Source organism: Pyrus communis, chromosome 5 (genome assembly GCF_041283825.1).
Source record: "Pyrus communis isolate YQ-2024b chromosome 5, ASM4128382v1, whole genome shotgun sequence".
In the NCBI taxonomy this organism is placed as follows: domain Eukaryota; kingdom Viridiplantae; phylum Streptophyta; class Magnoliopsida; order Rosales; family Rosaceae; genus Pyrus; species Pyrus communis.
The window spans coordinates 5,168,962-5,196,231 of record NC_142569.1 but is presented as its reverse complement, the minus strand read 5'-3'; the positions used below and the strand labels follow the sequence as shown (position 1 = coordinate 5,196,231).

Below are 27,270 nucleotides of genomic sequence, written 5' to 3'. Positions count from 1 at the left end.
ACCCAGTCATGTTCATGTCAGAATACATATGCATGAACTCGTGTGTCAGCATGTGTCGATGAGCACTCAATGTGATTTATTTATTTCTGCGAGATATTGTGATCTTTATAAGATATGCTTATTTACAAATTTATGACGTATGAAGTCTTGAGATATCGCAGGTTATGGTAAGTATTTCCATATTATACGTAGTATGTATATTTTGGAAATTATACTTGTTTTACGACGAGGGGTTATAATGTTTTCAAAAAGGTTTTTATAAAACTTTATTTTTTTTAGGCCCACTCATCCTTGTTTCTCATCCCTTCAGGTTTTTAGTGCTGAGCTTTCTTGTCGACGAGGATTTGGTGGACAGTGTTTGAGAGAGAGCGATGTGTTAGTGTACTTATTGCAAGTTAAGCATGACCGCCTTTTAAGTTAAACTCATCGGAGATTGATTGAGCATCAAACTGACGTTGAGTGAGTGCCAAGTAAGTCACCGGTGCTGCTAGATTTCTTCTCACTCCTCTGCTTCTTCTTTTCGAAGAGCAGTTTGTTGCTTTTTTCTGTTCTTGGACTGAAGCTTCACTATTCGTGAACAAGTGTTTTATGCTACGATTTGTTTCGAATGCAAACGTATAGATAATCTATTCAAGTTTAGACTTGTAAGCACGAGTTCCAACCCACAAGGATTGTAACAAAACGAAGACATGTATAACCAAATCCGTGATATTAGAGGAGGGAAATATACTGGTATCCCAGCTCCATTTCAAGCCTAAGCTCTCCCGATCCCGAGCTTCTGCTGCTAAGCAACCATCTTCTCTCTTCGCCGTAAGGCCAAGGCCAGGCATCCGTTGCTTTAAATGAGCATTCAATCTACTCGCATCCAGCTTGTCGAAGAGATGATCATTGCTGCGCTTCCCGGCCTGGAACTGTCTAATTGCCTTGTAAAAAGGAACCTCAACTTCAGCGGTGTTTTCGTATCTTATCGAATCTTTATCGAGGAAGTTAAAACTCCAACGAGTTAGGGGCGATTGCTTTCACATGCTCTACCTTCAAAGTGCAGCAATCTACAGTATCAGCTTCATCTTCGCCCTTTCCAATCCCCGCCCTCAGAGCTAAGCCTATTGATGAGATAGATAGCATTCTTTCCTATGATTTCAATGGTTTTGATGGGGCCGTGCTATCCATACACCTCTTTATCTTCTACACACCACTATTAATTCAGTTATTTGATCATCTTCAATTCATTTGATATGACAGCCGAAAATTGAGAGGGATGTATGGAAGACATAAAAGGGTGCGTAGATAGCACCACCCGTTTTTATATGCATGTATCTTGAATCCCAAAATATCACACGTATCCAAAGACACCTCAGAAAAATACAAATAAATAACAACACAAACGTAAATGCATTGCATTTGCATGCCCTTTACAATCGAAGAAAAATACCGACTAAGAGAACGAACATCCAATTTTTCCTTGTTATAGTTTTACAGTAAAACTCAAACCCAAGTTCACAGCCAGGTATTTCACAACAGATCATAGTTACAGTGCCAATATGTACCACATGTGCAATCGAAAACTAAACCGTGGTCCCAACTCAATGCAGCCTCGTCATTTCTTCTACTCTCTTGCAGAGCTCCTCCACTGAAACGCGCATTTGTTTTGAGATCTCATCCATCTTGCTGCGGTTTAGATCAAGGAATGATTCTATCAGATCGCCATCCAAGAAATTTTTGGTGTCTACAGTTTTCTTCTCGTTGCTGAATGACCTCCACTGCTCGTGGCTCAACCCTCCAACACCCTTTATCACCTTCCTCAAGTTTGACTGGAGCTTCTCCAAAAATGCATATTGCTCTTGAGGAAGTGAGGCAATTACTCCGATCACACCATTCACGGTGCCAAAGATGACAGTTGGAATCTGGCCCACATCAGAGTCTGGCAACCGCATGACAAGAGAGCCGTGCCGGAACCTATTGACAAACTCGCCTAGGTGATACTCACCTACAACCTCAAGGCGGCCCCGTTCCTCATCAGTTGCACCCTCACTATTTTTACGAACAGTGAAGAGGTTGAAGAAATTTTCAGCTCCAATGTAAACATCATCGTCGAGGATCTCTACAGCAGACATCCAATTTGCATTATAATCACGGGCTCGCTCCTCAATGGCACCTTCCTCATGCTGAATACAAGAACAAAAAATTTCGGTTAAGCAAGAGAATAGTTTATAATATGCATTATAATCACGGGCTCGCTCCTCTTAAATGGACAGAGACTAACAACAGAGTAAAAACTGGATCAACAAATTCAAACAAGAGAACCTCATGATGAACTAGCAGAGACAAAAGGGACTCTTATTACAAGGCCTTGACACCTACGACGAAAGATATGACCTCCCACAAAATATCCCAATATCACATTTCATTTTCATTGGATCAAGTAATTTTAAGTTGCAACTTTACGCAATTCATGTCGGAGTAAACAAATCACCTACCACTACTACTTTGAGCAGTACTAGTCCAAGGCATGCAGAGGGTTGAAAGTTAGTTTTATTACCTTGTACATTAACAGAGAAATTGACTTCATTAAATCCCCAACAATGATGAAATCTCCACGAGTCTGGACATAAAGGGCAAGTATGTGGCCATGATGTCCACATTCCGATTGCAATTCACGAGTACCATCATCCCGCAGAGTCCACTTGTATAACTGTATCTTTTGATTAATAGCAGCAAGTAACTTGCCATTGAATGCATTTAAAGAGTAAACAGACCCCTTGGTTTCCTTCTCAGCGACGAGCTGCAGCTTCCCATCTTCAACAATGAAAACCAGAATGCGGCCCTACAATTATACAATATTGTCAGCTTACAGAGGGAGGATGGAAAATCAGCTACTTACCAGTTCAAGTGAGATTTCTGCACTAACCAGTAAACTAAAGTGCTATCTTACCTTGGTTGGCTCATTTTCTTCCGGGAGAACATATGCAGTCCCGACACAGTAATATACATTCATGTCATCCGAGAAAGAACAGCTAAGTATAGAGCAGGCATACTCAAAAGCGTCCAGTTGATAATATGTTACGAGGTCGAAACTCTGATCATCTAACAATCGGATGAAGTGTGTTTCTGAGTCTTCTGCACTAGACTGGTTATATTTCACACTCAAAATGGCGAAAGTCCTGGACTGCTCCTGATGACAGATACGACGTGCATGCTCACCTAGGGGAATAGAGCGAATATGAAGCTTCTGGATGTCATCAATTGTGCCAATAGTAAGTTCACCTTCCTTAGCAATTGCAAGGCTGTTGTCACAAGAAAAAAAAAAGTCAAGTGTTTAATCTCTGAAAGTTGACAGTTTAAGGAGGGCGGAGGAAGAGTTCCCCCGTCAAACCTACACAGTAACAGAACAGAAAGGGAAAAAAACAGCGTATGGTTGTCTAAGTTGCACCCAGACCATTATTTTTATGTAAACTTTCATTTAAAGAAATACTTAAAACATGCTAATATCATAAAGCCTTTTTTTTTTTTTTTTTTTTTTTTTTTTTTTTTTTTTTTTTTTTTTTTTTGAGAAAGAAGATCATAAAGCATATTATCACACCAAAAAATGGTAACTCTAATAATCAATTTGGAAACTAACTCACGACTTTAACTACTATAAACCATCCCGGCATGATAATTTACATAAAATGGCAGCCATCACATAAGCAACAGTGGATTACAAATTGAAAATATGAAAAGAGATATGATATTTGGATATAGACTAAACCTCATATCCACCAAACCAAGATCCTATCCATATTTTATGAGTGAACAATAGAAAGAGAAAAGTACCTATCTGGAAAAGCAGCAGAGTTGAATGGGCACATATGGCTGACTTCTTTCAGATTTACGTTGCTGTAAAGCAGTTTCTTGTTGCTACTATATATGACAGTTGGCCTATCCGATGCAGCAAATACATGCGTAGTACTCTTGGATGAGAAGGTACGGAGTGTAATGGGCTGTGTCCCAAGAGAGACTTTTTTCCTGTCCGTCAACTCACCAGTGCTTGTGTTCAATATAAAGTTTAAGAGGTGCCCATCTCCTAGGGCACACAATAGGTAGGATATCTGATTAAAAAAACAGTAACAAAAAATTTACTCGGTAACCAAATAACTAAAGTAAAAACTTTACGAAGGAACTAAAGAAAGCAATAGATGTGCAAATTAATATTCCCTCATCTACACTACAGAAGTCCCCATTGATTGACACAAACACAGACCCAACTCTTTAGATAAATTCCAAAATAATGATAATTAAAATTATAATCAGTTGAACATGCTATTAGAAGAGCCACTCCCCAATGGTAATCTCAAAAAAAGACATTGCATTTCTGACCAATATTAATGAGCAAGTCATACAAAATGACTACAACTTAGAATTGATTTAGTGAAGTAGGCTCAAGCACATGCATACCCCTTCAAAGGCACAAAGAAGAACAGAACGAGGTATGATCTCCCCTCCCAAATGTTCCTTTGTGATGCGGTTCAGGTCAGGAAGTGAATATATCTGGACACTAATATCTGTCCACATTCCAACAGCTGCCAGCTGGCTATAGTTGGGATTGTCGCCTATAGGGTTTATGTCAAGGCATGATATCTCAAAATCTAACTGTGCGTGGTTTTTCTCTGTCAATATCCCATCACCAATTTCCAAATAAACTAAGTGCTTTCCACCAGTCGCCAATAAAACCTGTCACAGAAGTAGATTAAAGCAACAACCAGTTAGCCATTAACATCAGGCAACCAAATGTTGATGCAGACATCCACAAAAGGAAACAATACCATGTTAGGAAACAGCATGTATGGTAACTCATTAGCAATTCTGAGACTAGAAAGGGGATTTATCAACACCAGGGAATCTATAAAATATTTTTCATTTCAAGTTTCAAAGAAATAAGAGAGTTAATTTTTCGAGGATGTTTCAGAAATATGCTGGTTTGTTTTTTTCTAAAAGTTGATCTTAATCTAGGTTTTGGGAGTCAACAGAAGCTCCTTATGAAAAACCACCTATTCTATATTATAGTATAGGATGTCCTGAATATTTATAGGGAACATGAATCCTAAATCCTAAAAAAAAACAAAACTGATCTAATTCAATGGCACAGCTAAAACTGTCAATGGTCCTTACTTGAAAACTTAGTTTTTAATAAGAAACACAACTTTTATTAGCTTACTTGCAAACTTAAAAGTTAACAAGTAGAAACAAAACCTGGGTGGCATTAGCAGTGGCAACATTAATTGAATAGCCTGCTGGAGCATTCCACTCATGCTTGAGCTCCCTAGTTGTAGAACTGACTAATCTTACAGAGCTTGAAGTTACCTGTGATGTCAATTCATCAGCCAGCATGCAATGGATACAATACATGTCAATCATCAATAAATTAATCATCTATACAATCAAGATTATTACATAATAGAATATTTTCTAAAACAAAAATATAACCTCAAAAATGTTAACATCACCTAAAACAGGTAACAAACGTGGCCGGTGAAAATACATCCACACCATCTAAGTGAGATAGATCGTGTAGATTTTCCCTACTACCTCAGTTATGATGTGATCATTTATTACGAAATTGTAGACCAGCAATGTTCAAATTAATAGTTATTAAAGTGTCCCTAAGGCTGGTAGAAGAGAAACTAGGGGGTGAGAAGCAACTTAAAACTTTGCATTCCAAATGGTGGTAGCGATGTGACAGTGATGACTGAAAATTAGCGTTTGCGTCCCTAATGACATAAAAGGCCAAAAAAAAAAACATAAAAGTGCTTGCTTTTGAGTATATTCTACTATATGCATTAAAACATAGAAGAAACAATGCAATATGGAGACAACTTACCTGCACCAGTTGATTACAGACAGCATCATGGCAAAACAAAGTCTGTACTTGAGAACAGAAGCCTTCTATCTCAGTTTCTTCCAACTCATCCTCAATATTCATTGCCAAAATCCTTGTCTCACTGATAAAGCTTACAACCAGGAAGGTGTCATAAGGATCATCAGTGGAGGATCTTAACGACCACATTCCCTTAATACCTTGAAGCTCAACGGATGCCTGTTCAACATCATATAATAATTACAGGCATCAGTATGCAAGAACCCCATGCAAACGTACAAAATGAAACCTTGGGTACTGATTACCAAAATATTTAAATAAGTCAAACCTGTTCATTGATTCCAATTCCATTTCGAACTACACGAAGAGAACCATCCTTGAAAGCTCCAGAACAAGTTACAACCTGACCCTGGCCTTGCCTCTCAAGATCAACCACACAAAAGTCAACGATCGGCCCCAAATTGACGTACCTTTCTAACACTTCCACATATGAACCCTTTGCATCAGGATGTAGATTCAGCTTTACAAGCTGTGTTCACAACACTATGGAGTGTTAATATATTATAATCCAAATCATTTAATGAGGTATCAATGTAATTTTGATCATAATAATCGCACATCTTTATTTCATTTAAAACTTCAAGCACATTATTAAACCACTACTTTCTGTCAAATCTATCTTTATAGTCTTATGTGTACAGTCTTTGAAGAACAATTTTTTATAGCTAAGAATAGAACAAGTAACAAGCAATAGTTCTGACTACCCCACCTGTGAATCCCCATAACTTGATCCGATATAGACAAATGCATTATCAAGGTATGAGATGGTAGATGCAATTGATGTCTCCCCCAAGAGCTCAATTTTCAGTCCAGTCACCCTACAAGAAGTGTAGATGAAATCCTGAGAAACTAACCCCATAATCTTCAACCACAAACAATTAGATGTTTCAAGGATGTATTAGAACTCACTTTTCTTTCTCATGCGTTATAACAAGTAGGTGAAGTAGCCCGGCATGATCACCAAGTAAATACCTGGAACCATCTGCATCTACTTTCCCATAGGCTTTTGTGATGGACTATAACAAATGACAAAGAAAAACTTGAAATAATACTTCTATAACCAATTCAACACATAATTCCAAACAACATTCATATGATACTATAGCATACATGTCTTATTGGGATTGCTTTAAATGTATTCGGGCTGCGGTAAACAATATTATCTTCTCCGATAATAAGAACACCACAGAGCGGCGGAGGAACTGGTATTAACAAATCAGCCCCATTTTCAACGTTGTTCTGTGCCCAAGGACCTTCAACAAAATCCTTATCCTTCAGAGAAACTTCATATGTTTTGACATGGCGAACATCTTTGTTATCCTGCAATATTTCAACCATAGTAAGGCAATAAAAAAATTTGGTTAATACTCCTACACTAATTTACCACCCAAAAAGGCCTCCCACAATTTTAGTATATGTACTAACGTTATATGGGGCAATACCTAACACTACACATGAACAATGTACTGTGACTTAGAAATGGAGCAGATTTACAAAGATCTTAGATGGTTTGTGTAGACATGTGTAGAAAAAAATATACCAACATCATTGACCAGATCACGCTTGTTTTTACCAAGTTTTCCATTTTGAAACTGCTGTTCTACTAGGATCTTACATAGCATTGGCTAAGCCTTTGCTAAAATAATGTTCAATCTGATACAAGGAACGTAACAAACATAACAGAATAAGAAAACTTGAACATACGATACTAATAAGAAAACTTGAACATACGATACTAAGACATACAAGGAACATAACAAACATAACAGTATAAGAAAACTTGAACATACGATACTAAGACAAATTAGGTGATACAAAGATAAAAGTGAAACAGTAGCCCAACATAAACTTGATAACCAAACGAAAGGAATGACTAGTACCTGATATAGGACTACAATTGTTGGTTTTGAGCAACCATATAGAAACTTGATATCCAAAACTTGAAGTTCCTCAAGCCTGAAAAGTTAGCCAAAGGTGTAGTTAGAGTGAAAAGAAATTATAATTTCACACAAAAAGAAGAGAGCAAGAAATATGACATTGCAGCTAGCAACATAATTAAGCACGATTACAAATGTATAGTGAGGCCTTGTAAAATCAATTGTCAATTTGAGTAAATTTTAAATATAACTCATGGTCAGTTAATGACAGGAAGACTAATCAACAAAATATATATTTTACTAGAAAAGTAAAAGAACGAGAGAAAAAATACCGTATATTAAATGCTTCCTTGAGCTGCCCTTTATTATCAAAAGGAATGACCTGAAAAACCAACAGCATATTATTTCATTTCTAAACTATAAATGTGATGACAAAATGAAGATCTTTATATTTCTTCCCAGTATTCAAAACCACATACCTTAAACAATCCATCATACAAATGGAGTCCGATTAATCTACAATCTGGATCAATAATACCAATCTGCAAAAAATAGTAGGTAAAGAAAATATACATTAGTCATATTTATGGATTTCCCAGTTGAAACTTAAACATCATTTAGACGTCAACTCTAGAAAGACAGAAAAATTTTAACAAGAAAAAGCTACAGGAATTGAGGGTCGTAGAATCATTTAACTTACTTGACCATTGTCTGTTGGACGACCTATGCGATCTGAGACATCCCCCATTGCCCTACACGACAAGGACATGCATTTGTCAGAATGTCATTAAACATATATCTACAGTCCATATGAAGTGAGTACTTTTGCAAATAATTTTAAACAACAATACTTTCACTTGGTTTGCATATCTAACCTAGTGATGAGCTCAGATGCTTCAGCATCCCACTGAAGAACACAAAATTTGTATCTTTCTGTTGCAATGAATAGAAAATCCTGTGTTTCACCCTGTTGAAAAAAAACAAAAACAATATTAAAACCAAAAAAAATTATAATACAAAATCAGACAAAAATATGACATTAAGACTCACATGAGGCCGGAAAAGTTCAAGCGTCGCTATTCTTCCATATATAGGGACATCCAAGATAGGCTGCAGAGAAACAAAATTTAGCTTAGTGCTAATGGATGCTAGTTTTAAATGGCAACAGAAACAAAGCTACAAATTTGATATTTTATAGCAGAAAGAGATAAACATAAAAAAAAGTTCAAACATTAATTCCAAGAATGAAGATACAGTTTATTCGATCGTGTATTTCACGTGTAATTCAAATGCCATGGTAAATGGCTTCGTGAAATAAATCATATTATGTACAGTCAAGTAAAACTTATTGTGCAAGTTCTGCACAATAATTTTATTTCTATGAGTTCAGTAAAATGAGTAGTAGATGATAGTTCTTAATAAGAACTTCTTATTAGGGGACAACTTACGTACAATGCAAAGTCTAATGTTACTATGTCCAAGTTTAAAGTTTAAAATTTTGATTCTTAGATGCTGAAACTTCATGCAGAATGCCTAAGCTTTAGAATTAAATTCTTACTACTTTGTTCCCAATAATATATAAATCCCTGGACAAAAGTCAACATAACATCATCAACTACCAAAAAGGTGCAAGGAACACCGAAGAGCAACAATTTTCCAAAGATTGTCATTGGACATTTAAAATGCGATGATACAATTCTTGGAACCTGAGGGTTTAATGACACAACGCACAAGTAAGCTATTAATTTTAAAGTATCTATCTTTTCTCTTTTACCACAAAATAGATTGACATACATACCTGCAGTCCCAGAGGAGTAAGTAGCTGAATTTCAATTCGCGTACATTTCCTGAAAAAGAATTTATGAAACCAATCATGAACAAGATATAACTCTGGACAAGAAATCTTGCTGCAAAATAATATGATTAATCAAGGAAATCTCTAAACAGCAGAATGAAGAGTCCTTGTTTTATGCGCAGACACGAAAGCTCTATCAATAAAAGCCTTCTAGACAATCGATTGAACCGCTCCCGCACTACTACTCCCCACTAAAAGAGCAATTGATAATCTTGATAACCTAAAAAGAGCTACAAGTATAATATTTCATTGATTCCCAGAAAACTCTCGGCATCAAAAGAAAAAATTTTGAAAAAATTGCCAGGAAATCCCAAACTCAATCGCCTTCGGCCCGAAACCTGAAGTTTTTTTGTTGTTTTGAAATTTTCAATCTTGCAAACAACTTAATGCTTGAATTTCTAAGCCAAAATTAACCAGGTGTATATATATATATATATATATGTATATGAGAAGATGAAGAGACTGCCTCAGGAAACTAACGCATTAACGAAACCCTAGCAGAAAGATACAAAATCGAAGAGAGAGAAAGATAAAGGAGAGAGAGAGGAATTGGGGGGTGACATACGCAGTGATGAGATTGAGCTCCTGAGGGGCGGTGAAATTGCCGACGCAGGAGTGGGTGACGTTGGTGGGCTTGTGAGCCGTTACGACGTAGTTCCATATGCTCATCTTCCTCTTCTCCTCTTCTTCTTCTTCTTCTTCTTCTTCTTCTGCAAATTGGTTTTGTGGAGAAAGGAGCCGAACCAGTGAGCCCTAGCCAGCAGCACCCTCTCTCTCTCTCTCTCTCCCTCTCTCTCTCTCCTCTCTTTTTCGGCTGTGTAGCCGATTAGCTCTCACAGTCTCACTCGCTCATCTAGAAACAGACAGAAGATCCGAAATGCAGTGAAGCGGCGTCGTTGGGCTTTATGGCCTTTTGGGTTTTTTCAGCGGATCCATGGGTGGGTTTGTTGGGACTTGGGTGCGATCCGGTTTGGCTAATTTTATAGGTCTTGGCTTGATCCATACTCATGACCCATTTCGCCCGTTTTTGGAATATTTACATTTTCCATGGAAAGTTACAAACACATTCTTTTTAGTTTCTCACACACTACTATTAAATCTTGTGTGTCGTTTCCGTTGATTTATCTAATCGACAATCATAAATTAAAAGGAATGTGTGAAAATCATCTATCTTCCTATAAAAGCAAGACCTATTTTTGTTGTAAGAGTGAAAAGGATTGGAAAATTGAAATGGTGGATTTGCCAGGTAATTATGGTTTCTATCCCATTTATTGTGTTCCAGGTTGAAACCCTCTATTTTCTCTAGTGTAAATTAAAATAATAATATCTCGTGTACAAGGGGTGGCACTCAATAATATATCATGTACATAATGTGTTCTTCAAAATTATATCCGAGTCAAATTTTCCAACTGCAAATTTATTTTTCTTACTTTGGTCTTGTTTAGTTTTTTTTCTTTTTCTTTTACAATTAGGTTGTTCTTATTAATGGGGAAGTGGAAATTCGAACATCTTCTAACATAAAAATCTGAAGTGCCACTAAACAAGAGGTGGTTGGTCTTTTTAGTCAATATAATTCATATTCCTTGGGCTCCTTTTACAACCTAAATTTTACGATTATTACACAACGCGATATGCAGTCCAATATGCTTGTATTTGTTGCACCAAGACAGGTGGTGTTTAGAAGGTCCTATGCGAAGAAGTTTTCGATGAGAGAAACTTCCATGCATTTGGTTTACATCGTTGATTATCTCTCCATCTCACTTGTCACGTTACAAGAAATTTTTTTTTTTTTTTTTTGAACTGGAAATATTCATAACTAGGGCCAGAGCCAAAAGCATAGGGAGCCCTACCAGGAGGCAACAACCAAAGAAAACAAACAGAAAGCAGTGAAGAGGTGAACAAAGACTAAAGACGCTACACCAAATGCAAAGCGTTGCCCCCTTCACTACCAAAAAACAATTAAGAAAGTTTAGAGCAATGAGGGCTTGCTTAAAAAGGAAAAGTTCAGCATTCTTAGCGTTTGTCATTCTTCTATCAATATGACACTTAAAAATACCATTCAATGCAAGAGGAGTTCACAAACATGTTCTTCTTTTGAATCAAACTCTTGGAAATTTGATTGATTAATTGACTAATTACAGGGCACCAACATTCTTAAGGCCAAGAACAACACCAACCCCAATAATGTGACCAACTGTCCCACAGGCCAAGGTATCAGCAAGTGTAAACCCAGCCGGGTCGCCAGTCTGTAGCCCAGAGTCCCTTGTTTCAAGCTTCAATCCTGCCGTTGCCTTCCTGTTTGCCGAAGGGGCCAACCCGAATCTTCCAGCAAACAACATTAGGCTTGTTGTAGTCACCATTATCTGAACAAATCAAGATTATTTAATTGAACAAATTAATTAGTAATTTAATCACATTCATCTGCTAATGTATGGTCTGGTTGTTGTATGTATATACAATTCAGTGAAATATTTGCTTACCAAATTGGTGGATGAACCAATGAAATCGCAGCGAGCTCCCAAAGCGCCCTGGCCTTTGCGCCTCATTGGTTGAGCAACCGCCTGTAAAATGAGAAATAAGAGGTTTGTAACTCAAGTTAGTCAATAACGCCATTCTGCAATTCGAAGTTTCGTGTATTGATCAAATACAAGTAGTTAAAGAGCATTTACTCCTACACCTATTACACTCGAAATTCTGTGTTCGATTCTCCATTAACCTCAGTATAACAAAATCTCTATTCTTATAGCATTTAAATTTCCTTAATATAACTTTATCATATATCTTTAAGCATCTACCATGACATAGCGAAAGATGATCAATCAACGTCAAATCCTAAAGACCGAGACGAAAGCAGAACTTACCATGCTTTGCACATTAGAGAAGGAGATTTTGGGTCTGAGCCCGTTGAACTGGGGGAGAGAAGTGGTCACAGTGGTAGCTGCCATTTGCTGAGATTTGTTGCAGTTTCTCTCTTACTTGTTTGATAATTTTATCAAGTTTTGCATACCATAATATCGCTATAAGCTTTTAGGGTAACAAAGTCTGCGGCCGCAGCCACATGAGCAACCTGTGGCTCCAGAATTCCAGATTTGGATACACCAAGATCCTTCGCTGCCGACGTGGCTCTGTCCCATTGGATTAATCATTTTACTCAATTGGATAATGTTTTGTTTGTGGGACACTTGTTTGTGTTGCTGCAGCAGCAACTTCTGATTGGATTTAATTTTTGAAATCTTACATTTGGGCTTCCGTTGGGCCGGTTGGACTGGGCTAGGTTGGTTTGAAAGTTAAATGCAAGTCCAGTCCACTGATGGACCGGGATTCGCCATCTAGAGGGCAAAATTGTCACTTGAGGTGTATTGTTTATGTAATGATGATTTTGGTTTGCCAGGGCCTGTGAAAGACAAAATGGTGTAAATCTGTGATCCACAAAGATACTATGCAGACATTGCAGAGGGTGAGTGGGCCCCCACATTTAAACCTGCAGATTTCTGTTTCCTGGAATTTGATTGGTTCTCCTTCACCTCATACGTATCTTTCTCTCAAAATCTCTTGAGAAATTGTTAACGTCAATCTTGTAACTTCAGTACTATAAATATTTTTACATTTGATTTTATACAAATTGATCGATAATTCCTTGAAGAGGGGTGCGGATTTGCAAATCGAGGTTGAGCTTCCTAGTCAGTTCTACAAAATGGTAAGGTCCACAAAGCTCAACCTTGAAAAATCGGTATTTTCTTATTTGCGAGACTTGTTATAATAAGAAATGTGTCAATACTGTAATCAATAATATTGTTGTTGAACATGAATATCTGGTATGAGAAAAGACAGAAACTAACTTCGTAACACTATGTCATTATAACGATATCTTACGTCAATCATGTACGATGATATAAAAAAATTAAAACGTATAACATATGATGATTGACTTAAAATACTGCAATAACAGCAATCTCCGATCTATGAAAGACCTAGAAAAAGAAGATGAAATCCACAATGGGAGAAACACCATATTCCATGCAAAGTGATGGTTAGATTTAGAAGTCCATATGATGCTCCCCTCAAACAAGACAACATGGGTGTGAAGTGTGAAGTCACCATGAATGAATACGTTTAGAAGAAGAAAGCAATCAGGCAAAAGGTGGAAGGATAGGATTTGATTAATTAGAGGTAAAAGATTCCTAAACCAAAAACAAAGACAGGGATAAAGCATATTACAATTACAAAACCCTATTCTAAATTTATAATCATGTTCTCATCTCCTGCTTTTTTTCCCCCAGAGTAACAGCAAATAGCTTTTTGTAAAAGCACCTGGAATTTCGGCTTTTCTTGGAAGCAGTTTAATTAACCCATAAAAAATATCAGCTTCCGAGATACAATGGCAGCAGAAGGCCAGCAAGTTGCCACCAAAGAGAGATGGGACTTTGCTTTGAGAATGGAGGTGCTGCAGAGCCTACAGATCTGAAAGAAACAGGAACAAAGGGTGTATCAATCTATGAGCATTGTAAAAGTAACAGACTTGTGTTTTAGATTACGCAAACTAAACTGTGTGATGCAACAAGCGTACCCGGGCGCAGCGTAGTTGCATTTTCCATGACCTGTAATGTGATGAAACTGATCAGTAGAGCAGAATTGAAGGCATAGAACGATAAATATCGCAGTGCGAACACATTCCGGTAGAGTTTGTGCAGCCCCAATTTGATCTTACAGTCATGTTTACTTATTGCTATGTGGAGAATATAGAGATAACCATATAATCAAGAGATTGATCAGAAAACTTGGTAAGATTGCCAACGCTACCAAATGGCTTTCTGGCCTAATGGCATCTTCCCCGTTTAAGGAAGTGTCGGGGTGAAATCCCGGGTAAAAAATTCGGGAAGAACTAGACCCTTGTACCACCTTACAATGTCAAAGAACATTAACTTCTAAGGGGCACCAACGAATTCATTTGGATTCTTCGATACCGAAAATCCATTTAGTTACGACTTCAAAGTCGATCTAAGTTGTTCCGATTTGGATTCCACCAACAGATCTTTTAAGTGACCCTTTGTTGCACTAATTCTTATCAGGAAGGGGAGCTGCACAACTTACTTGGGTTCTTTTTAGTAACACCTGCAGTTCCTCCAAAATTGCAAGCAATGTCCGAATTCCCGTTCTGCTGATAATAATTATTGAAGGCATAAGAGGCATGAGACACCAGAGTATCTGGTTCGTAACACGGTCCACCCTTTTGAATTGGCTTGCAGTCTGCCATTCCCAATCCGCAGGCCCAGTCTAATGCGTTCTGCAAATCGGCTTGGGAAACCCCGGGAAGGGCTACGCACCATGTCGTGCCATCAAGGAATGTTGTGTTCCCTTCTGGTGGTGACAATGTGGTGTCTGGAATTGCTCCATCTGCCTTCTCTTGCACCGCTGCTCCCATTGTCGAAACTAAAAGTTTGTAAAAGATTCAGTAAATTAAATCTTCAATTTCAAAACAAGTCTCTACCGATTCAAGCAACAAAACATAAAGAAAAGTAGATAGCTACGCCTAAAATTGAATAATACCAGTTAGAAAGTGGCCTAGAAGATCATGTGACTCATGTCTCACAACATGGACCCCCATAAAAGTCAGAACTGGCATCAATAAAATTCACAAACAAGAGAAATTTCGTTAGAGTTGTATCTTGTATGACTAGGGCAACTTCCACATCCGGTGAAACCAACGTGAAACCGAGTGAGACCAATAAACAGGGATACCATACTTTTGTGAGTAACGTTCTCAAGTTTGTGTCCAAACAAATAGCTATCCAAGCCTATAAGTGGGATTGGATTTGCCTAGACAAACTTTTTCTTTTCTTTTTGGTCCAAAAATTGGCGCCTTAAATAGGAGGATTGGCCTACTTCCCAATCCCTTGCATTCTGCAAGCTTCAAATGTTCATATACAACTATATATATCCTGGGAAACACAGAAAAAACAAATATATAAACCTGACCAGAAACGGCCAACTTCTGAACAACAAGATTTCCAAACAAAAATACAAAAACGAAAAAACAGCAAGAAAAATAACATAAAAACCAGAGAACTCCACTGTAAACATGAAAAATAAAACTGAAGAGAAGAGAAGTTACCCAGTTGGCATCCCATTCCCACGAGCAAGAGGCACTGCAAAACCAAAACCCATATCTTCTTGCTCATGCTTGACACCCTTCTCCTAGAAAACAAATATAATACTAAAATAAAAATAAAAATATAAGAAAACCCACCACTCTCCCTCTCTCTATCTCTCTCTATTTCTCTCTTGTTTGTGTTTTATGAGTGAGAAGCAAATGAGAAAAAGGGGTGGTGGTATAAATGCAAGGATTAGTTGAAGAATCTGAAGTTTCTTGAGCGGGAAATTATCTCCTTTTTCGCTTTATTTTTTTTATTTTTTTTAATTTGAGTTTTCGAGAGACTGTGACTGATGCTTTCGGAAGCTGAGTTATTTACTCCGTACTACTTCACTTTTGCAAATTTATACGTTTCAGAGAGAGGTCTCAGAGAGTTCAGACGCTTCAAATATTAAAGCTTTATTCACAAGGTGGTGGTGGTGATGGTGGCTGTCGAGTCCAGTCATAAAGCAATTTTTGGGTTCTATTTAATTTCTCAATTTTTCGCGATATATTGAATCCATATCACCCCTTGGATTTTCTCCGGAATTTCCATATTTCGTTGGGGTTATTTTGGTTCACCAACTTTGAATTAAGCAAACCAACCAGGCAGAGTACCCATTACTACCCAGGTCGAGTTCTGGGCTCAATTGGGTTTTGTTTTGAAGTGGCCCAGTTTTGGGGACGGGGCCTGGTGATGTTGAAGGTGAAGTTGGTGGCTTTTGATGGTTCAGATCTTATTCTTTGTATTTAGTTACAATCAATTTTTTTTTTCCTTCTTCTTTTATACATAAAATCCCCTAATAATTTGATAATGTTAATGAGAAACGCTTAAAGAATCAAAGTTTTACTGGTGCTGACATAGCAAACACAGCTTGTACTGGCTAAACATCTCCTATCTTTCCATTTGAAGGAGTCTATCCCACTACTTAAGTATGACAAATGTCTAACACTACTATATCGGACATAAAGTCTTGCCCGACCTCACTAAGTGGATCTGGTGCCCACACCGTAGCTAGGACAAAGGTATATATCAAAAGTCTAAAGTCAAGGTAGCAAGACGGTATGAAATTGTTACACGGGTTGTTTAAGTAGGTTGGGCTAGGTTCGGCTTTTGGAGTTATCTCCAAGAAGGGTCGTCATTCCCTTCATATGCCTTGCTACTTCATCTAATTAAACAGGTTTGGGCTAGATCATTGCACTTCTGCCACCAAATCCCCCTTTGCAGCTTTCAAGCAAGAGTGCACTAGTTGACGATTGGTTATAACATTTGAGTTTGAGTTCCTGTCTTAGTAGTTTAGATTAATTTAAAGTAAAATATTGCTTATATAGAAAATAAACTCCCCACCTATAGTGCAGTAATACTCAAGTGCACAAACGATTAAATTTAAATTAGCTAAATTGAGTGACATATGGTCCTAGTTAGGTTTTTTTTTTTTCCAAGCGAATTATTAATCGTAAAAATAGATACGGAAGATCGAAGTTTATTAAGTTAGCTAATTTGGTTTATGCGTGGATGTGGTAGTAAAACATTTCGTCATGAGGTACACATTTTCGCTACATTTGTTGTTGTACATCGGTTAATTTGTTTACTGTATTCAAACCTTGACTTGTACTTAAATTTGGTACGTAGTTTTGTTGAATTTGTCGTACGTATTCAACACGTAACTTTCAAGTACATGTACATTCAGTACTAAATAAATAAGGGCAGTATTAATTTATGATAGTTGCAACAACATCTCACTCTTTTGTAAGTTTTATATAGTACTGGAATTTAATTAGTTACAAGGGGTTGGACCCAACTCGGTTAATTGTTTGACGTGGTGTTGTCATAGAGAATAGTTGTGACCTGCTCTGCGTACGATATAATTTAAAGAGATGTGATATCCACATACTCTATTTTACTTTTCACACATTTTTTTAATTTTTGACCGTCGGATTGAATGAATTAAATAAGATCAACGGACAGAAATTAACAAAGGGTGTGTGAGAAGTAATTTGGGGTATATAGATATCACACCCCAATTTAAATAGCTGTGAATCTATCTCATTGATTTGTGACGAAAGATTGTGTACTAATTCTGCACATGTAGGCTCATTATGTACATGTTAATGTCCAGCAACTGGTGAAGCATCGCTGGCTGCCAAGGAGCCTATTGAACTCGGCTCGTTGAGCCAGAAAGATTTTCGGTGTGATTGGAACACGAAATGGTACATCATGTGTCACTATATAAATTGTGGGATATGTCTGCTAAAAACTTAATAACTTAAAAAATAAAATTTCCAACTATTTATATAAAAACACGTGGTGTATCATCCGTGCTCCGGTCCCAATAAAAAATTTCTCGTTGAGCCGACCTCTAACATATTTTACGCAGTTTGTTGAACACTATTTTTGGCGCTTCAAAATATCAACATGCACTTTTATTTGAGTTTATGTTTACTCTTTTAGCGCCAATAAAAATTTCCTACAATCCTTGTTCAAATACAATGTCAGCACGATAAGATGAATTAAGATGGATTAAATCCCATAAGTTTGATGATTTTGGTTCAATCAAACAAGACTCAAGGATGCATAAATGTCTAACACCACAATGCTCTTTTAAACAGTTTTCGAGGGTCTAATTTGTGAATAAGCTAATTATAAATGAGAAATTTAAAAAGTAGCCAAATTGTTGACATACTTCGGACTTATATGGACATGCTCAAGAGGGCTCGAGCTATCTCGTGGTCACTTGAGCAATGCTCATGCCCATTCGAGGCACCACCGAGTAGTGCTCGGGCACTACTCAAGTGGTCTCAAGATAGCTCACGCACTACTGAACTAGCCTCGAAATTGAGCAAACGCTGCTTTAGTGGCTTCGATAAATAAAGGCAAGGGGGACACTAGACATAAAAATCTTGCTGCTGTATGATTCTTGGTGGTATATTTAAATCTCTATTAAACTTTAGTGATGAAACACGCTGATAACTTGCAGATTTTGGGTCACATAAAAATTTTGTTTCTGCATGATTCTTGCTAGAGTAAATCCACATTTCACAATCTAAATTAGTTTTAAAAATGCTAGTCTTATCACATTTTTCATCCCGTCCAAGTCATGTGAGGTAATACTCAATGCCTCAAACCAATCTTACATGGTTAAAGTCATAAAAATCTCGAAATGGGGCTAAATATAAAAAATTTGGCAATTTATACAACAAAATTTCTTGAATTTTTTGTATGCATGAGCCCATCATATAGGATTTTTTTTGAAACGTACCCAATTTAGACATGTGGTCAAAAAAACCTTTTAGGGCTCGAGTGGCTATATATCTAAAATTTGAAAGAAATCTTTCCGTTTAATAATTATTTCGTTTTTAGTTGTTTCCATTTTGAGGTTTTGTTTTCATTTATTATTCTTAATTTCTCGAGCCAAACTAATCAGACGCTCTTATAGACGTATTACCTTTTAGACCCGTTATTTTATCCTTATTATAGACCTATCAATTTTTGAAATTGATTAGTTCAACGTTGACCAGTTTGATCTTGTCTGGGCTCCATGCTCCCTCAACATTTAGTAATACCTTAGCCAAATCACCATTTGCAAATTGCATCACACATAAAAATAAAATCATATAAATTTTGCAGAAATAAGATCCAGCAATACATATATAATATCATACAGCGGGACAAAATCTAGCAGTCAGATGAGCGACCACCGTACTATATCAGCAGATCAAGCAGACACGGAAGCAACGTCTGCATATTTTTATGGTACCAAGAAAGAGAGATAATTCAACTTCCGTACTTTGATTCCAAACCCTAATTTTTTTTTTTTTTTACTATTTTGGGTTGTTCTTGATACAGCCATTACGTACCACACACCATTAAGGTTTTAATCGTATTTTATTGTAAAACTAGTAGACAGTACTGACTTAATATAAAAGTCATTTTACTATTAAATTAGTGTCATAATTTTCAACTAATCCAACATTTTTTATATGCTTCGTTGATGAAGAATTTGTCTACGTGACATATTTTGTCCGTTTGTCGGCCTATCAAAACAGCGGGAATATTGGTGGTTTGTTCACTGTCATTTCTCATGCATTTTCCCTCTGCTATTTCCTTGAAATGGTCATTAATTTAAAAAAAAAAAAAACAAATTAATCCTAATATACCATTATTGTTGCATTTCCACCCCTACATTTCATGTATTGATATAATTACATTGATTAATTTATTCATCATGCATTCCTCACATATATTAAACTTCTAGGGTTGATGTGAAAAGCATAACTTTGCTGCGGAAATCTCTGTATTTGTAGCATCATAAGCTCCTAGCCGTACTTTAATGCGACGTGCACTTTTGGTAAAATACATTGTTAATTTTGTGTAAATGTTACTTTAGTTTCCACGAGCCTTTATCAAATTATAGGTAAAATGGGGGACCAAATATTCAATACATTGAAAGGATCTCTTATATGCCATGGATAATGATCAAAGCTTGAATGTGATGGGTATAGATATTTGTTTGCTTTATATTTTTTGGTCTATTCCAACCAAGACACCATTGATTTTTTCCCATCTGTTTGGTGTACCCTGAGTGCAAGCCTTGATGCAAGGGAAAAGTTTGTTCTTTTGTGACCGAAAGGTCATGAGTTTGAATCGTAGAAACAGCATCCTTGCAAAGTAAGAGAAAGGTTGTGTACAATAGGCATTTTCCCTTACCCCCTTTTTCGATCTTTGCAAAGAGGGGAGCCTTGTTGTTGGTTTGAAGTCCCTTTTTTGTTTGGTGTACTCTAACAAGTTTCATCAATTAGCATTTATAATCTTTATGGTCTAATTAGTGTTGATGTAGTCTCGTAGAGTTGGACATGAGAAAGTGTGGGAGAGTGAGAATGTTATGCACTTTGTTTTCCATGTCAAATTTTAATAGTATTTAAGGGGGGAGCACAAAAAATTTGTACTTTCGGATTGCACTACAAATTTACAACTTACGAATAATACTATACACACCAACTGTTTTCTCAACTCTCTAACACAATGAATTTCCAAAAGAACGGAACTTGGTTGCTGAAAAATTAGTAGCAGCTCCTACTGCTCACCAATCAAAGATGAACACGTGTCCAAGTGATTGATTTTTTCATCACAGATTGGACACATGTCCATTAGTGATTGGTGAGCAGCAGGAGCTACTGCTAATTTTTTCAACAGCCAAGTTCTTTCCTTTCCAAAAACAAGTTGGAAATTGGCCGCTGTGGTACGTCTACAAATTCGGGTGCAATTATAACTAGCAAAAATAAGACACGAAATGTTAAAATGCCATTTATATACATACTCATATATCGATGGTACGCGATCGTCAAACATAATTTCAATTTATATGATACTACATACTATGATATCAATTTAGCATATGAAAGGCGGTGTATCAACAATAAACAACGATGATTGTATCGATATACACCATATGAAGATCGTATCAATAGGATCATAAACTATCGTCATAGTAAAACATAAAAGTCTTTGTCGATGTTATCGATCGAGCAGCTAAAATGCGCATTTGAGACATTTTGCATCTCAATTTTTACTAGTTTGGCAATTCTTTTTATCACTTGTACTAGAGCTGCACTGATTTCCCAAAACCAGTTGTTGTCACCAGTACAAAGTGTGCCAATAATGCACAATTCACAATTTTTGCACTCCCTCAATGGAAGATGTGCATAATTTTTTTATCGACCTATTTCTATGGTTGATAAGATTTCGTCTTGTTCTCTTGTTACAGAAGGAAACAGAGATGCATGTGAAATTGGCGACATTCAAACAGAATATGCAAATAGTACAATTAATTGAGGTAGAATTGTCTTGTAAGATATCTTTGTGAATCACAAAAAGTGATCTGGCAATCTCACTGATTACTTCTGGTTTAAGGTTAATTCATCCAGTGACTAATTATTAATTAATTATTAACATGTTCTATAGCAATAGATAAAAACAGAAAGATCCTCGAGAAAATTCCAAACACCAAAGTAAGTAAAAGGACAACAATGGAGTTAAAAATTTGGCCCACAAGATCTACAGAGTTAGATTAGCCACATTTGGTGGTCACTGGTTTAGAACTTGTACAGAAACATATAAGTGGTGTTTTTTTTTTTTTTTTTTTTTTTTTAAGAAAACACTTTTAAGTGTTTTAAAAATATATATATATATTATTTAAAAAAAATTTCAGTCATTTTAAAAGTACTTTCAAACAAACTATTACCTATTCAAAGTTCATATTAGTGATTACTTAATTACCCAATTCAATGAATCAGATTTTTGGGCCCTTGTTATATTTTCTGATCAATTATTGAATATTCCACCAGTTGATAATTTTGTCTACCTTTGAAGTGCGTCCAAAATATCCCAGTTCAATTATTAATTTTTCTTCCTATGACTATTAGGTTGTTTGTGTTTTTGTTCAGATTAGACTATTAACATAGGCAGCTATATTAACATAGGCAGATTAGACTTAATATCTAAACTGATGGCCGGAAACAAATCTTAGGTTTTGGTTGGTAAATTGCTGCGTTTATGATTGTTCATGTTGTAGGTTGTAAGAAGTTATTCAACACCAAACACGTTCCGTCAAGTATTTAATTTGTCTATTAAACATAAATCTAAGTTCATTTTGATACACCAAACTTACACGTTATCACGTCGCTTGTTAATGATTGAATCCTATAAAACAAAGCCTAACACAATTAATTTTATCGTACACATATTTGTCTAAAACTTTTAACGTGTCTATTAAGATGGATTCCCGGTTAGCCATATTTATCAGGCGTTAACTTGGTTATACCAGCTCTAGTAGCTCTACCATGAAATGATTGATTTAGTTAGCATTCGGAGTTGTAGTTGTGTGTTACGGAGAAGTGTGTGTATCCTCTTTTATTCAAGTTTCTAATTCTCTTCTCTGTAAATGAAGTAAATTAGAATATAGTTCTTCAAATTTAACATTTGGAGTTAATTGCGTTCATGTATACCTGTGATTAAATAGGTAAAGTATGGTTCTAATAATCTAATTTTTGGGTAGTTTAAGTTTGTGACCTCAAAACTAATTAACAAGCCAACATTAAATGTGGGTTTTTGGTTTGCACTTTTGGAGTAATGTCAAGGCTGAAATGTTAAAACAATTCCACTTGCTACACTTTTTGCTGGCCTTTTACAAAACACTAGGGTTTCCATGCAAACAATCATGGGGCCCTTTCATCAACTTCCTCTCAATACTTCTCCAAAAGTGTGAAATAATAAATATATTCGAGTATGAAATAATCTAATAATCTTATAAATCATGTAGGCTTTTGACAGTCTCGTTCTTTTCAAAGGAAGGGACCCAGCAGACTGCATCTCCCAATCAATCAGCCTGGAGAAATTTTTAATATGCCGAAAATACAGTTTGTTATAGTAAGTATCATAATGCAAATGTTCGAAATTTTTTCAAGTATTCAATCATTTGTATTATGACATTTGATAATACAATTAGTACCGGAGTATGTTTTCGACGTACTAAAAAATCTCTCCTCAAACAGTTGCAAACCCCGCTCTCTTTAGGCCATGTGGAATTTTAGTATCGATCTAATACACCTTGCTGGTTAGTTTACTTCAACCTCCTTATCATATTCAAAAGACATTTGAAGGTGCACATGGAATTGGCTAACTACACCCAACATACATGCAGTCCGCTACAACTCATATCATCGAAAGAGACTTAACCGCAATGGGTGATATATATATATATATATATATATATTATATCTGTGTGTGTGTGTGTGTGTGTAATTTGATGTATGTATATTTCTCTTCGCGTAATGTACACAATATAGCTAATTAAATTTTAGCCCGCATGCAACGTCGGAGATTCAGTGTCTAGTTTAATGCAAATGAACCCTTATTTGCTAATTGTAGTTATGTCCTCGTTGCTGCGCGCAGGAGCAGAGAATGGTGCCAGTGTAAATGAGCATCTTCAACTGCAATGAATCACTGCCATCTTTTCAAGTTTTAACCGTCTAAATTCTTGTCATATTTTTTATATGTCAGTTTTATTTTTAAATTCTTGTTTATTTATTTTTCTACAGATTAATTATGTCCTCTTATATATTCTACCATTTAACTTAGGCATTCTTAATGGTTAAGAAAGTTCACTCATGAATCTAAGATCTTATGTTCAAATCCGTCACTTCCAGTATCACTTGTGTAAAAAAGAAACAAAAAAAGAGGGATCCTATGAATATTAATCAAATTCAGCGAAGTCACTTGTCGTGTCGAATATAATATATCTTTTGAATTACGAAAAGTATAACAATAATAATCCAACAATAGAGTTACCAAAACTGTATTCTGAATTTGAGTCGTAGATGATGTGCTAAGGTTTGATACTTCACTGTCAATATTAATCACGATTTAATATATAGGCTTTTGAGCCAAAGTAGTCTATAAGATTAGTATAATTCCTTTCTTTGATCATTGAGATTTAAAATCGATAGAATTATTGTCATTCTGTAAAAAAATCTCCATTAAACAAAGATAAAAATGACAAAATACCCTTAATTCTTGTCAAATCATTTTGGCCCTATTTAAAATTTAGGGTTTGATTTGTTGTTGTATTCTGCCCTTGGAGGTAATGTATATACATACAAGACTACACTTGTAGTACAAAAGACAATTAAAGAATCGTAGTAAATTAAGGAATCCTAATTACATACTAATAGCATTCAATTGATTCACGCCAACATGTACTCGAATCCAAATTCTAGTCAATCAAATACTACGACATAATTTGATGAATTAGATTATAGGGCGTCTCATAGTATCGACACGCAATCATTTAGCCTTGGACACTATTTGACACTTGGTTGTAAAGGCTTCATTGATCAACGACAGCTAACCTTTTGAATGAAATATGATCCAAGAATTCAGACTCTCAAATCAACAGTAGAAAATAGAAGCATTTGAAATTTCTACTGCAGTCGACATCTGCAGGATGCAGCCAAGGAGTAGTTAAATACTTTTAAGAGTCACTTCTCATCGAAGACTCAATTATTGTACGCTTTTCTCAACCCTCATTGTATTTTACTGCTACCATTATTAGTTTTCAATTCTAGCATATCTACGTTTTTTACACGTATTTTGTTGGAACTATTTAGTAATGTACTTCAATGATATAAATCATCTATATTTTAGTACTTTATTCACAAATTATTCTTAGAAAAAATTAGGTAAATCCAAAATTATTAAGATATTTATTTGTAGTGAGAAAAATGGACGAATACGATCTATAAAGAAACACTAAATTTAATCTAATGGTCATATTTTTGGATTTGGGCAATTTTTAGTAGACATGATCTTTGAGGTAAGACATAAACGATAGACGGTTAAATCGTTGAAATACGTTATGAAGTAGGCCTTACAAAAACGTGTATCAAAATGTGTAAAACACGTATGTCTTTGGATCCTAACCCTATACATATATATGATGATAGCGAAAGAGAAGACGTATTTATCTCAAATTAATGAGTTTATCGGCATTGTGACATTCTGATCCAATAACGTTATATTATGTGTAAGTTTTTGTTTTTTTTCACAAGGCATAATGTTATTGGATCACATAGTGATGACCCCCTTCCATGCAAATTATTTTTGTGAAAGAGAGAAAAAGCGAACCAAAACAAACCACGCGGCTCAGTGGGGCATCAACACTTTTAAGAGCATAAAAATTCAAATCCCTTGAAATCAAGATAATAGATTGGTAACTGAAAACGCTAGGCTGAAGAACGATACACGCTTTCTTCAGAATCTTAAACACCAATACATGGTGTGGCTTGGAATTCAAACAAAAAACTCGACGGATTTAAAGGGGTGATCATCACCACCTTCATCAAGTTGGTACCTTCTTGGCCCGCTGCGTACAAGAACTCCTGTGCAACTCCTATCCCTTGATTGTTTTCGGTAGGGGGTAGCATTCACTTTGCGTCGTGTTCGATTGTGTTTTTTGTTTGGATTCGACTTCAATAACGATCTAGCTTTAACTCGATCTGTTTAATTATATTTTGTCAATAATGCCTTGATGATATCAACTCCTACCCCTCCATTGTTTTCGGTAGGGGGTAGCATTCACATTGCGTCGTGTTCAATCGTGTTTTTTGTTTGGATTCGACTTCAATAACGATCCAGTTCTAACTCAATCTGTTTAATTATATTTGTCAAATGCCTTGACGATATCAACTCTACATGTTTATAAATCGTTTTGTGTTCAGACATGTAGTTATGCAAACATTTTGTTTCAAATGATTTGCATTTGTTTTGGTAAATGTGAATCGCTCGACTGTGTGCGCGATATTATGTACCTTGTCAATTTTTCGACATTAGAGGTGTTGATAAGCTTTCAACTGTGTTTATAGGCAAATGCAAATGGGAAAGTTTTAACATAATATAAGGCAATAATTTTAACCATTATATGGGATGCGTTCGCAATATTCTCTTCATTCAAGAAAGCGGACAGTTGATGACAACAGGTCAGGAAGGACAATTGCTACTAAAAAACCGATTATCGCATGTTTTTAGAGGTTGTACTTGGCCCATCTAGCCCCTTAAAACTCGCGACTTACCAAATAAAATAGACTATTCCGAACTCTTTCTTCAAGTCGCTACCAACTACAAATCAGGTATGATCAATTGAAGAAAAAAAGAAAAAAAATCTATATTTATAGTCGGATCTGCGATATATGTCATACAACAAAAGAACTTGTGCACACCTTAGGTTTGAAACAGGAAATCATTTTAATTAAACGACTTGCCAATAGAGGTGACAAATCAACTCATTAAGTTGTTAATGGGTATATGTTAAAATCCGTTTAACATGATATCGCTGTAATATCTTGATGAAATTAGTAGTGATTATGAATTAAACTAAATTAATCATAACAGGTACCTATTAACAACCTAATAAATTGATTTGTCACATGTGCTTGGCACGGCATGCATGATAAGTTACCAACTTACCATCTTTGAAGTCTAATTTTTCTTCTGAATAAAGTTCCCAATTCGTATCTATCATCTACGCACCTGAATGTTCTCAATGCCCATCTCACGCACATCAACGATAAGAAAATTGACCGTAACAGTCCCCAATAGGGGCAATTCCGACATTTTCCTCAACCCCTTCCCAGCAGTGAAACCGCACCCGCGGTAAGTTTCTAGCGCCATGCGCAGAACAACAAAGACCACCATTCCCACGTGCCCAACCTGCATATTATTCTAACAGGATCCTTTCTAGATCCTTTTGGTGAGATCATAAAGATTAATGAGTTGTATCTGTTCATAATATATTATACGGTTAATTTTTACCAAGTATTATTTGTATTTTATTTTAAATAAAAATTTTAAAATAATTTCTGATAATATGATATACGATAAATGAACAGAATTGACGGATTCTGAAATCCTCACAAATAAGATCCAGGTTACATATTATTA

General features: G+C 36.1%; 3 protein-coding genes across 5 annotated transcripts; all 3 read right to left on the bottom strand.

Annotated features, from left to right (window-relative positions):
• Positions 1 to 1,268: 1,268 nt before the first annotated feature.
• On the bottom strand, positions 1,269 to 10,531 carry LOC137725227 (DNA damage-binding protein 1). The gene is made up of 19 exons (XM_068463847.2): positions 10,212 to 10,531; positions 9,590 to 9,638; positions 8,842 to 8,901; positions 8,667 to 8,758; positions 8,492 to 8,543; positions 8,271 to 8,333; positions 8,124 to 8,173; positions 7,795 to 7,870; positions 7,025 to 7,234; positions 6,824 to 6,930; positions 6,624 to 6,732; positions 6,183 to 6,383; positions 5,858 to 6,073; positions 5,230 to 5,340; positions 4,435 to 4,710; positions 3,814 to 4,088; positions 2,933 to 3,284; positions 2,540 to 2,824; positions 1,269 to 2,165 (listed from the first exon to the last, which is right to left on the bottom strand). The coding sequence occupies exons 1-19, from the start codon at positions 10,313 to 10,315 to the stop codon at positions 1,584 to 1,586; spliced, it is 3,270 nt and encodes a 1,089-aa protein (XP_068319948.1). The 5' UTR covers positions 10,316 to 10,531; the 3' UTR covers positions 1,269 to 1,583.
• Positions 10,532 to 11,635: 1,104 nt separating this feature from the next.
• Positions 11,636 to 12,707, bottom strand: LOC137726750 (photosystem I reaction center subunit psaK, chloroplastic). Its single transcript, XM_068465700.2, has 3 exons — positions 12,508 to 12,707; positions 12,127 to 12,207; positions 11,636 to 12,009 (listed from the first exon to the last, which is right to left on the bottom strand). Exons 1-3 carry the CDS (start codon positions 12,589 to 12,591, stop codon positions 11,782 to 11,784), a joined length of 393 nt encoding a protein of 130 aa, XP_068321801.1. The 5' UTR covers positions 12,592 to 12,707; the 3' UTR covers positions 11,636 to 11,781.
• Positions 12,708 to 13,783: 1,076 nt separating this feature from the next.
• LOC137724604 (major pollen allergen Ole e 10-like) lies at positions 13,784 to 15,935 on the bottom strand. Of its 3 annotated transcripts, XM_088693233.1 has the most exons (6): positions 15,759 to 15,893; positions 15,391 to 15,585; positions 15,194 to 15,262; positions 14,738 to 15,076; positions 14,214 to 14,244; positions 13,784 to 14,107 (listed from the first exon to the last, which is right to left on the bottom strand). In XM_088693233.1, exons 3-6 carry the CDS (start codon positions 15,249 to 15,251, stop codon positions 14,008 to 14,010), a joined length of 528 nt encoding a protein of 175 aa, XP_088549359.1. In that variant the 5' UTR covers positions 15,252 to 15,262; positions 15,391 to 15,585; positions 15,759 to 15,893; the 3' UTR covers positions 13,784 to 14,007. The 3 variants fall into 3 exon arrangements, with proteins under 3 accessions (XP_088549359.1, XP_088549358.1, XP_068319465.2); XM_088693232.1 differs by having other exon boundaries at positions 15,194 to 15,585; XM_068463364.2 differs by lacking the exons at positions 15,194 to 15,262; positions 15,391 to 15,585 and having other exon boundaries at positions 15,759 to 15,935.
• Between the last annotated feature and the right edge of the window lie 11,335 nt (positions 15,936 to 27,270).

Bases quoted from the DNA above. Each gene is read 5' to 3' on its own strand.
- LOC137725227 (XM_068463847.2), bottom strand. From the start codon at position 10,315: ATGAGCATATGGAACTACGTCGTAACGGCTCACAAGCCCACCAACGTC. The intron at 4,711-5,229 runs GTTTTGTTTCTA...CTTCTGTGACAG, and splicing joins CCACTGCTAATGCCACCCAG to GTTTTATTGGCGACTGGTGG. The intron at 2,825-2,932 runs GTAAGATAGCAC...GTATAATTGTAG, and splicing joins AAGAAAATGAGCCAACCAAG to GGCCGCATTCTGGTTTTCAT.
- LOC137726750 (XM_068465700.2), bottom strand. From the start codon at position 12,591: ATGGCAGCTACCACTGTGACCACTTCTCTCCCCCAGTTCAACGGGCTC. The intron at 12,208-12,507 runs GTAAGTTCTGCT...CTCATTTTACAG, and splicing joins TCTCTAATGTGCAAAGCATG to GCGGTTGCTCAACCAATGAG. The intron at 12,010-12,126 runs GTAAGCAAATAT...TGATTTGTTCAG, and splicing joins TTGGTTCATCCACCAATTTG to ATAATGGTGACTACAACAAG.
- LOC137724604 (XM_088693232.1), bottom strand. From the start codon at position 15,269: ATGCCAGTTCTGACTTTTATGGGGGTCCATGTTGTGAGACATGAGTCA. The intron at 14,245-14,737 runs GTAAGTTGTGCA...ATCACATTACAG, and splicing joins TGTTACTAAAAAGAACCCAA to GTCATGGAAAATGCAACTAC. The intron at 14,108-14,213 runs GTACGCTTGTTG...TGTTTCTTTCAG, and splicing joins TGCAACTACGCTGCGCCCGG to ATCTGTAGGCTCTGCAGCAC.